The 11,929-nt window shown below is 36.9% G+C and overlaps 1 protein-coding gene across 1 annotated transcript; it reads right to left on the bottom strand.

Annotated features, from left to right (window-relative positions):
• Window positions 1-1,159: 1,159 nt before the first annotated feature.
• On the bottom strand, window positions 1,160-11,411 carry LOC107077408 (uncharacterized). The gene is made up of 6 exons (XM_015347670.2): window positions 11,223-11,411; window positions 10,380-10,462; window positions 9,373-9,487; window positions 7,937-8,049; window positions 2,479-2,593; window positions 1,160-1,936 (listed from the first exon to the last, which is right to left on the bottom strand). Exons 1-6 carry the CDS (start codon window positions 11,272-11,274, stop codon window positions 1,761-1,763), a joined length of 654 nt encoding a protein of 217 aa, XP_015203156.2. The 5' UTR covers window positions 11,275-11,411; the 3' UTR covers window positions 1,160-1,760.
• Window positions 11,412-11,929: the final 518 nt, after the last annotated feature.

Genomic DNA, 11,929 nt, shown 5'->3' on the forward strand with positions numbered 1-11,929 from the left:
TTCATTGTATATTTTAATCTGTTTCAGCTGGAAATGTTTTGATGTGAGTAGAGCTAACATGCAACACAGGCTTGAAAAACTGTTCTTTTCATCAAAGCCATGACCATTCTTTACAATATATGCAAAATAAAAAAAATCCTGAAATCTCAAGTGTGTTTTGGATGAGCCAGATGACCTATTACCCTGACGAGGACAATTTACTTGCTGCATTCCTCAATGCTTGTAGCCCTTTAATTCAGACCTTTTTTTTTCTTAGTGTTTGAAATTGCATAAATAGCTAACTCTTTAAAGTCTAACGCATTGTTTCCCTTGCTAGTGCAAGTTAATGCTCTTTTTTCATTACTGTTCTGTGTTCTGTTAAAGATAAGATTAAAATGTATGCCAACCATAAATTGATAATATTTTGTTTAATGTTACAGTATATGTATTTAAGTGTGGGTTGTGATGGTTGCCCTGCATTCAGTTTTTAATATACGGTAAAAATTTCTGCTAACAAGTATTAGAATGGAATAGCAATGAAATATAAGATAGGAGAGCAAGCCAGGAAATTGTTCTGCAAATTTGCCAAAGGTCTTTTCTGCAGTGTGCTGTGCAATGTAAAAGGAAGGCTAAGGTAATGGACCTTGTAAAAGGCAGAACTGTTGATGTATGTGCTTCTTGTGAAACCAGCAGCAGACCTGACTGACGTATTAATTTAGACAGGCCCAAGGATTTACAGACAGTGATTGGGAAATGTAACAAAAATGCTAAAAGGACATTCATCTGAGTTGCACTATGCATGTCTCAAGTAGAGATGAGTTACCTGCTGTTGGAGCAGTGGTTCCGTACAATATCTCTGTGAACATCTGACAGCAACCTGTAGAATCAGTGCTGTGACATGTTGCCCCTGTAATTGGCAGCTGTAATAAGCTATTAAATGTAATTCATTTAGACATGTGGTAAGACACTATATATTGTAAACATTATATGGCCACATATAAAGATGGCAGTTTTTAATGGTTTTTAGTCTCCTCAAAAATCAGTGCCTCTGTGGTTTACAGTAAGGCCCATAACTTAAATGTTACTGTGGAAATATGTTAAAATTTTGTTCCAACTGGCATTGCTTTGAACAACTAAATATCTACAGTTTAGGGTAAGAGAAACAGGCAGGAGTAGGTGGTATTTTTTAAGCTCTGCATTTTATTTGGTTATTAACACGCACAGTCATTGTGTCTAATCTAAACAAATGAAAAGGACTGATAACACATCAAATTTGACCAATGTGAAAAGATAATGGTAAAAACAGGCATTTGTGAAATAAAAAGGCAATGTCAAGCAAGCTATTCTTTCATGCCATTCCTGGCATGGTCCTGTTGGTCCTATTCATTATCTTTCCCCTAGTGTTTTACGATTATCCCATCTTCCCATGACACTAGTCCTTCCTTTTTTACTTTCAGTTACTTTATTATAATTCTGACTTTGACAGCTCATCAGCTTTTCAACTAATATATTTTAACTATCTGAAACACCGACCTCATGGTACTGTACAATTATAAAAAAAAACACTTTCACAACACTTACCCTGTACACTTATAAGAGGGATGTATTGTAGCCATTTAAAAGTTTTTGAAATTGTAAATGTGTTTATTATTTTATAAGTAAACATAGAATACGTAGTGAATACAAGGAGTTTATGTGTAAGTTAAAAAGTGAATATAGTGTAGACTGGAGACTGTTTTTAAGCCCATACCCTGTGTATCAGTGGATAGTGGATATTTTTTTTATCCACACATAAGGCAGTCAAAATCCTTCTTATGGTTGTCTTCTATGCCACGGTCAGCCAGCTCCTGAATAAAGGTGTTTATTATCTGTTGTTTTTGACCGTACTTTGTTTTCTTGCAGTCTTGGTCCTTTGGAAAATATGTGCTATTAACTCCAGAAACATGCAATGTAGATTCTGTGGGGAAAAGTATTCAGCATATGTGTTAAAGCAATTTTGAGGAGAAAATAAAATAAAGGGGAAAGGTTAAATTTAAGGATAGTATTTCATCTTTAGTGTTTACCAAAACAGATGTGTAGCAGAGCAGTATACCTCAGCGAGAATATACTATGGTAAATGGTAACACTGACAGTCTCTCTAATGTTGTGATCTGACTTCATTAGCAGGGAAGTTTTCTAAAGTGAAAGTACCTTTAGCATGGAATGTATCTACAGATTAAGATTATAGTTGATCTCATATATAATATAAGAGTGATAGTCCTTCTTCCAGGGATAGAAAAATCTAGGCACTACAGTCAAACTAAAGGCTATTGTGAAGAAGAACAGTCAAAGTCAATAGGATTTTCCTAAAATTCCTATATTTTCCTCTGGGAGTAAACCTTTTTCAGAATGCCTCATATGCTTTTTTTAAAAACATGAATTAAAATAATAAATTTAATGCAGTACATATGCAGTATGTGCTTCACAGTGATAAAATATTTAAAATATTGAAAAACTCACTGTTACAGACAGCCAGTGTATTTCCACCAATGTACTGAGTGCTCCACATATTTTTGTTGTGTTTTCCACATGTTTCATACAATCGACTTCTCCTCAAGAATGCAAAATCAAACTCCTTAAAAAAGACAAAGCCAGTTAGTTGGCCAGAAAGTTGGCTATATTTTTCGTTGCTGAAAACAGCTTTGAAAGTCATCTGTAAAGCATGCTTTTTAACATAACCCAACAATATAATAATTAGCTACACTTCTGGATACTCCACTCAAAGCGCTTTAAAGGTAATGGGGACTCCCCTCCACCACCACCAATGTGCAGCCCCACCTGGATGATCCGACAGCAGCCATAGTGCACCAGAACACTCACCACACATCAGCTATCATTGGGGAGGAGAATAGAGTGGTGAAGCCAATTTATAGATGGGGATTATTAGGAGGCCATAATTGGTAATAGCCTCTGGGAAATTTGGCCAGGACACTGGGGTTACACCTCTACTCTTTACAACAAACACCCTGGGATTTTTAATGACCGCAGAGCTCAGTTTTTTGTTTCATCTGAAGGACGGCGCCTTTTTACAGTAAAGTGTCTCCGTCACTATACTGGAGCATTAAGACCCACATGAACTGCAGGGTGAGCAACCCCTTGCTGGCCCCACTAACACCAAATGCAGCAGAAACCTTAGTTTTTCCCAGGAGGTCTCCCATTCAGGTACTGACCAGGGTCACACCTGCTTAGCTCCTGTGGTTTGCCAGTTGTGAGTTGAAGGGTGATATGGTTGCTGGCATACAATACAATATAACATTGTATGCTATACTGTTCTTTTGAATATGAAAGGGACAATCATGAGTTGTTTTCAGCAGTATGTCATGACTAAGATAAACTATTTTGTGAAGCTGCTGTTGAGCAAATTTTTATAAGCAGAAAAGAGCAGAATAGTAAAGAAATTATTGAATTGCTCTGTAATATGTCAACACAGTATTCAGTCCATTAATAGGGTAATCATTAAATGATCAAAATAACAAATGATGGGGAAAAATAAGATGGCGCATTAACTTCCATTTAATATTATTGTCCTTGTAACTGGGATTTTAGTGTAATAAATATTCAAACTTTTATTAAGCCTCTCTGAAAAGTACTTAATTGCCTGTCTGCACTTGTCTCTGTTTACAGTATGTACTGTACCGTACATATACTGTATAATGGTAATTGCACACGATGCAGTTATTTATGGTATTGGTACTCCAGAATTTAGGGTCTTAATTTGCTGGTGGACTCACTTTACAACTTCAACATTTGTTGAATAATTGCAATAATGGAACTACAAATAGGAACTACAACATCACAATATATTTTGATACTCTGAAGTTTTTTGATAAAGGTTATTACTTAAAATAGTCAAGATATTAGTTCTAATAAAAACTACAGAATTACATAGAAACAGGAGAGTAGAGATAAGTGATGAATGCTCAGATTGGGGTGTTGTAATAAGTAGCACAAAGATCTGTATTAGGACACTGCTCATTACAATTTACTGTATACTGTGTATTGGAAAAATAAATTCTGGCAGAGTAAACTAATTATATTTGCAGATGATACCAAACTTTGAGGATAAGCATACACTTCTGAAGCAGCAAAGTTATGAACAGACACCAGTCTGGTAACATTTAATATAGATAATTGCAAAGTGCCAAATGCAGGTATCAATAAAATAAAAAAACAAAGAGGATGAATCCCTACCTATGAAAAAGCTTTACATTTTTACATTGACACACTATTGTACTCCTCTAGACAATGTGTGGAAGCAATAAATAAAAAATAAAAAAGCAACCACAATTTTTGAATATATAGCTAAAAGTATAAAATTTAAATCCAAGGATGTTATATCTATCTTGTACGATGTTTCATGTATATAAAGTTGGTCACCATATTAAAATTAAACAATATGGCTGCTTTAGAATTAGTCCCAAAAAAACAGACACCGTAGTAGGCACATTTTGGGCTCAAACAAATGCCCTACACTGACAGGCTAAAAGAGAAGAATACAAAGGGGATCTGATTCAAGAATCCAGAGTTCTTAAAGGTTTTGAATAAGTCAATCCTGTAGACTTCTTTAGAATCAACGGTGAAACACAAACCAGGGGACACAAGTAGAAATTATGGGTAAGTGCATTTAAATCTCAAAATGAGACACTTTTTCGCACAAAGGATTGTGGGTGTCTTGTTAAAGCTGATAAACTCGCGTGTTGAAAGAAAAGGGGTGGATGTGATCCTCAAATCAATTTGATACAAACAACCCAAGGAGCTAGACGGGCCAATGGACTTCTCATTTTAAGCTTATTTTGTTGAGGCAGCACTTACTTCCACAGAGTCATTTACAGTATGACTCATACACCTGAGTACACTCATCTGAACAAAAGCTTTTTCTTATAACAAGGATGAAGCTTCTAATTCCTTCTGCTTTCGGTGATTGAATATTATTATAGATACAAGTAATAAGTGTTACGATCCCTGCCTCTCGGCAACGGAAGAGTCAGAAGTAGGCGTAGCCCTAAATCCATCAGTTTACCTATCAGTTTTCCTATTCACCACCACACCCCCGTCTCATCCTACTTAAACACCTGTCTTTCCCTACCTCTTTGCTCAGTATTGGTTTTCCTCTCAAGCTTCCTGGTCACGCTACTCCTTCTTCTACCTTGTGTTCTTTTTGGCTTTCGGTTACGGTTTCTCCCCTTTTGACTACGGCTTTTTGGATCACGGTTTGGCTTCGTTACTCACGCTCTGTTTTGGATCTCTGGCTTCCCCTGGACTATTGGATTGCTCTACTGTCTACGATTTCGGATCATGCTTTGGCTTCGGTAACTCGTTCCCTTTTGGATCTTTGGCTTCCCCTGGACTCTCGGCTCGTTCCTTCGACTACGGCTTTCTTTGGATAACGGCTAGGCTTTGTCAGCTCCTGCAAGTGGGTTCACTCACTGGATTCGGTTTCTCTTACCGAATCCGTAACAAGTTTATTCCATCCTGAAAAGAGAAGAAAGAAAACACAACGTTTCGGCCGTGGAGCCTTCTTCAGGTGTGAGAAAGACAAGGCAGTAAGCAAAGGTAATTTAGGAGGAGGACAAAAGCTGGAAGAGAGGAGGTGCGAGAGGTGGGACCAGAGGACAGACAGAGTTGCCAATCAAGTAGTGAGGAGTCAGGATACAGTAGGTGAAGAGAGGTGTGAAATGAAACCTAAAATGAACAGAGAGAATTTAGAAGAATAAGTCTGTCATTAAGAGAAGGGGAAACGTGTGATCCTAGCTGCAGGGTAATTTTAGTTTCTGTAGACTTTCTGATGTTGGAGTTAGGAGAACCAGCTTTGAGAACACAGGCAGAGAGATTAGTGCGATCATGGCCATCAGAGGTGAAGTGAGAAACAACAGGTTTGGAGAAGCACCTGAACTATTATTATAGTGCTTCCCTACCACCCCAACACACTTTCTATCCCCAGGACTTTTCCATCCTACTGGATGATCCCTCCATTGGAGCCCTCTTTTCTGACCACCCCATCATCTCATATTGCCGACCACCTAATCTGCATGACCTTCTTGTTCACTGCTCCTTTGACCACCCTCAGCAACCATCCACACCAGCACTTTCCCTTGCAACAGAGCTTGCAAATACCTGCAAATACATATCTAACACCACACTCATAAGATAAGATCACTTTATTAGCCATATACAATTTCTTGCATTAGGAATTTGTCTTTTCACATACCCCAGCTCTCCATGAGACACACAGGCAGGGAGAGAGAAGCTTGGGGTCAGAGCATAGGGTCAGCCATTTATACAGCGCTCCTGGAGCAGTTGGGGTTAAGGGCCTTGCTCAGGGGCCCAATGAAATAGGATTCCTCTGCTATCCACAGGATTTGAACCGGCAACCTTCAAGCCACAGTGCCACCACTCCCCTCATTCAAGGCCACTCAGGACAATTCTGGATCACTCAGATGACATCTTGTACCTCCAGCAACCTTATTTACTGTATCTCTTCCAGTACATGCCCAGCCATGTTCATTGGGACAACAGGAAGGAGACTCGGAGACTGCTTCAGAGAACATGTTAGAGCTGTGAAGATTAAAGATTTCTTCAAACTTATTGATTCTCATTTCACCTCTGATGGCCATGATCACACTAATCTCTCTGTCTGTGTTCTCAAAGCTTGTTTTCCTAACTCCAACATCAGAAAGTCTAATTTTCTTCTAAATTCTCTCTATTCATTTTAGGTTTCATTTCACACCTCTCTTCACCTATCCTGATTTCACACTACCTGATTGGTCACTCTGTCTGTCCATTTGCCCCGCCTCCCACTCCTCCTCTCTCCCAGCTTTTGTTCTCCTTGCAGTAAAGTTCTCCATGCCGTATGCTACTTTACTTTTGCTTACTGCCCTGTCTTTCTCACACCTGAAGAAGGCTACACGGCCGAAACGTTGTGTTTTCTTTCTTCTCTTTTCAGCATGGAATAAAACCTATAACTTATTATTATAGATGCCCAAAAGAAGGCATCTGAAGAAGACTGATTACAAAGCATAATTACAGGTATTTGGTATAATAAATATAGCTTGGAGGGAATCTCTACCCTAAAGAGATTATTTAGTCTTTTTGTCTTTTCAAACATATCAAAAAGATGTTTAAAAGACTGGCCTCAACATATAAACAGAAATAAAGGCCTTGTTTTCTTTAATAAAATGGTATGCTTCTTGTGCAGTTTTAATTTATTCCTCATTTTAATGGGAGACAAAGACAATAAATGCTCTACAAAAATAAAGTATAGGCTCTTTGGTAAATTGAGACCTTGGCTCTTATTTTCCTATGAGCACACTGCCCACTGCATGTGAAATGCCAGATTATCTCGTACCCTGAACACTTGTTCATCCTTTAATGTCATTGACAGTATTAGTATATGCAGGTTGGAATATGATGTCATAAAGGTTTAATTAGGTAGTAGTGATCAGCAGAAGCATTTTCTAGCCTTCTGAGTTCTTTGTAAGCTTTCGGGTACAGTAAAAAGATTTCAATATCACAAGATTTCTTGTGATACAAAAGGCAAATCTGTATGTGAAGGTGTTAGAACTTTTTCTGTTAAGAAAAAAAATAGCTGATATTTTTTGTATACTCCAAACACACTTGGGAGGTTGCTGAATGAACCCAGCAAAGATGCTTATTCAGAGTATGGGCGCTGTAGTTCAGATGTCACAGGTCCACATCTGACTTTCATAAATTAAGTATCTGAAGGTCACAGTTCATTTGAAGCTACATTAATTTAAATTGAATTTGCTAACATCAACACAGTGTGCATGTTTGTTTTTTTGCAAACCTGGCATAGCCCTTTTTGAAATCGATAGCTGGTGACACTCCAGGTATGGGGTTTCAAAAGCAGTCTATAACGTAATGCTGGTCCCCTGGCTGTTTCCTGTTTCAATGTGGTTACCTGGTTGCACATGGGTTTGCAGTAGCGTGTCTCATTGAAAGTGACACACACCAGGCCTCCATCACTGGGGGGCAGTGGGGCTGGGCATTCTTTTGGAACAACATCCTCACAACCTAAGTCCAAAAATATAGCAATACTCTTAAGGTTATAACATATTCTTTAACATGCAATATTAACAGTCATTTTAATGGCATTCAGTGCCTTGTAACTTATATGTATTTTTAGGACTCCTCCTGTAAAAATGTCTTGATCGATCATTTAAAATTCCTGTGTTGCCAAGATGGTATTTGGATGAGAAAAAATGGGAGGGGTGTGCAAAGTCCATCAAGAAGACAGGACTTGCTAGAGCTGAGCCCAGAATCCAACCACCAATCTACTATGCCACCCTCATTGTCACTTTGGTCTGTAGAAATCTGCAGTCCTTTGTATTTTATAGACCTTTTCTGTCAGTGACGTAGTGTAAGATCAAGCTATTCTTGCAGCAAATGTATGGCACAATTAAGCATTTCACAGCTCCTGTTCAATCAAAAACCAGGACAAACCTGCAGATCCCCAAAAGCTAGCAACTTTGTGCTTTTTTTTTGTAAATCTACTGTATCATGCTACAGCATAATGTGGAAATGGCTTTAAGGACAGCTTAATAGTTTCTTCAAAGAAAAGTGGTGTACTGTATAGTTGATACATGTCATGTTATATACAGGTATTACAGTACAGTATATGTGAACTGTGAATAGATTTTAAAAATTAGTTACTGTAAATGATGCTATAAAATTATTTAAATTATGCTATGTTCTGTGGCGTCTGGTTTAAATAGACATGTAAAACTTGTTTAAAAGGGGAATGTTCAGGTTTAGTCTATTCTGAGAAAGAATGTGTGCTAAGAAGCTAAACCCTGTTGAGGCTGGAGGGCTCTGATAGTAGGGCCATTCTTGACATTCTTGACTGTATTTCAGAGGTCTATTTTTAATAGAAAAGATGGTTCAGTATTTTTGGAATTTTTCACAGGTTATTAATAAAGTTAATGTCTCCTGTAACCTATGATAAACCTATGTTAATTTTTGTTTGCTTTATCCCAGTTTTGTCTTCAGTGTGGCTAAGCATTTCCTACTGTTTTCATTCAGAACTGAAGACCCACCTCTTCATTATAGACCTACTATAATGTGACCGGCAAAGCCACATTATAGTAGCTTTCATGACTCTAGATCAAGGATAATACAAAGCACTGATGGCAAATTTCATGTGCCTTCTACTGTTTGTGTGACTAACAGGGAATAAAACAAGCAGGTTTGCTTTTAACATAACAAAATCAATCTATTTCCTGTCTTGCAAACAGAACTGAAATTCCTCAGGTTTTAGAACAAGAAAAAGCAAAAGGCAGTTTTTGGAGTGGAGGAAAAGGTTTGCAAACATGTACAAGTATTTTGACTGTGCCTTACGTTGTCTTTGTTTCTTGTTGAGTAAATCAATAGCTGTTTGCAGGGAATCCAAAACAGATGTAACCTGCTCTTCGTTCCAGTTGTCAATGACCTTTCCTACACATTCTGCCAAATTCTATGAGAAGAGAAGAACATCTGCTTTAGCTTGTTGTTACATTATAAGTAACACATTATCTTACAGTACATGAAAAGTACATTGTAAAAAACATAGGTGGAAAATACTCATATTATGAGTACTGTGTGTCTCAATTATAATGAAGATGTTAAGTAAATCAGTATAATACCAAGAATCATTTTGTACAAGCCTGCATATTCAATAAAATCCAGTGTAAACTCTCAGAATGACAGAATGGCAATAGTGATACTTTGAATTGAAATGTAGTTTTGAAAAGTATCCCAGTATAAAACAAGGTGCCTGGAAAGTAAGTTGGTATTCAAGTAAGGACTGATAATTTTATCATTACATTCAGACATTTCCAACAAGTTTGGAATTGTTTCACAGTTGTAACAGATGGTTTGAGCTGTCATATTCTCCAGGTCCAAGTCAGTGTGATTTTGTTCCTGCTGTGATTGCTTAAATACAAATTGTTCTTTAACTGCCCACTATTAAACAGCTTTAGTGTTGTTGAAATCCCATCGACTGATGCGCAGAGAGGTACAGTATGTGAAGTTAGGAGTATATATGGGGGTTGGTAGAAGGGACAGCTAGTTCTGTGAGATACTGTTAAGACTGCACCAGTGGCATCCTGTGAGGCACTGTGGGATTGCACCTATAAGATGGTGTGCAACTGTGCCAAGGTGGTTCTGACATGGCACCCGTAAAGAGAAGGCTACAATCATTCTCATGTGTCTAATTAACTTGTAGTTTAAACATGAAGGAGCAACCTGCAGCCAAAGTTAATACAGTAGTGTTTTCATAGTTTTATTCTGAACATTTACAGTAAATGAATTGCCAAAAAGAACAAGCAAACAGGCAGTGGTAGAAAGCGACCGATTGATTGCAGTACCTGTAGCTCTGCATGGACGATTTTAGGCTCAATGGAAGAGGTAGAGCAGTTCTTTATATCAGAGGCAAGGGACGAGGTGAAAACTAGAATTCAAGCACAGGTTACATATCTTATTGCAGACTCCAAACATCAAATTGCCCCCTTTAGGCAACTACATAAATGCAGAATTAGGGTTATAAAAGAACTTTGCATAAAAAAATCATGATACATCTCACTGATACAAGTTTTTTTAAGTATTAATTTTATTTTTTAGTGGTACTCAACAAATTCTGCAATAATTTGAATCAGCATATTATTGAAAAATTCCAAACAGCTGTGTAAGCATTTTGGATTAAAACATTTTTTAAATATGTTCTTGAAATACTCTCCAATATTATTGTGACACTCACAGCATGTATAAAAATATATTATTATGTAACTTTAATACAATCAAAATTGTTAATACAAAAAAAGCTTTAACAGTAGTTGTCAGTGTATTTTCATTTTTGATACATAATCTGGATTCACTGGAGTAATCACATTCAAAAGAGCTGTTTTCTCCACAAATCCATCTTGATGTTTACTACCTTCTGTTTTAAGTACATCCAAAACATTGTTTATTCTAGACCAATAGACCATAGACCAATAAATTGAACTTTGGTAGATCAGACCAGTTTATTTTTCAAGATAAGATCTGATTGAAAGTTTAAAGTTAATTTATATATGTTTCATGTGAAAAGGGCATAAAAACAACTCATCTTTAATGAATACCTTGAGCCACGTATCATCATAGTGGTCCATTAGTTTAGTTTTACTATTACTACAATTTTTTATTTTTGAGAGCAACAAAAAAAAAGTACTCACCTTTTGATAAAAAGCAGAAAACCAACAAACAACTGAAGTTTATTAATCCCATGATATCCCTTATTGTCAGTAACAGCTTGTGGAGATATGCAAGATGTAGCACTGATATGTTTTGAGTGTTTTAAAGTTCCCCTTTCAGAGAATTTAAAGTTCTTTCCCTGCACTATGTAAGGGAATGCGGTGTGCAGCCAACAATTATTGTGTAAGAACAGACTGGATATGACACAAATGCTTAATGAGTCAGTGTACATAGTGTTGCAATACTTCTACCAGTATTTCTGAATAGTTTGGTTGGAATCTTAAATTCAAATATAAACATTTTAACTAACAATCATTTAGAGAAGAGAAATTTATGGATTTGATTAGTTAAGAAGTTCTGCATAAATTGTAAACCTCCAGAAAATATGCAAGTGCTTTGAAGACCTGATATATCGTCCAGTGTAACATTCTTTCTTTACAAAGCATACAACTAATAAACAGATTTTATTAATGTGTGTGAATAATACCCTAACACTGAATTACTTTTACATTTTCTTCTCCTTCTTAGTACTTCTTCTTAGTTCAAATCATTAGCATAAGGTCTATAAAGCAGTCTGTTTTAATGCTAAGATTAAACATTTTCTTTGGTACAAACAGGCATCTGAAAGATAGCCTCAGAAATTGTGTTCTAAGGTGAAATGTATAGGCACGGTTTTAACACCAGCATT

This window comes from Lepisosteus oculatus, chromosome 4 (genome assembly GCF_040954835.1).
Source record: "Lepisosteus oculatus isolate fLepOcu1 chromosome 4, fLepOcu1.hap2, whole genome shotgun sequence".
Lineage (NCBI taxonomy): Eukaryota > Metazoa > Chordata > Actinopteri > Semionotiformes > Lepisosteidae > Lepisosteus > Lepisosteus oculatus.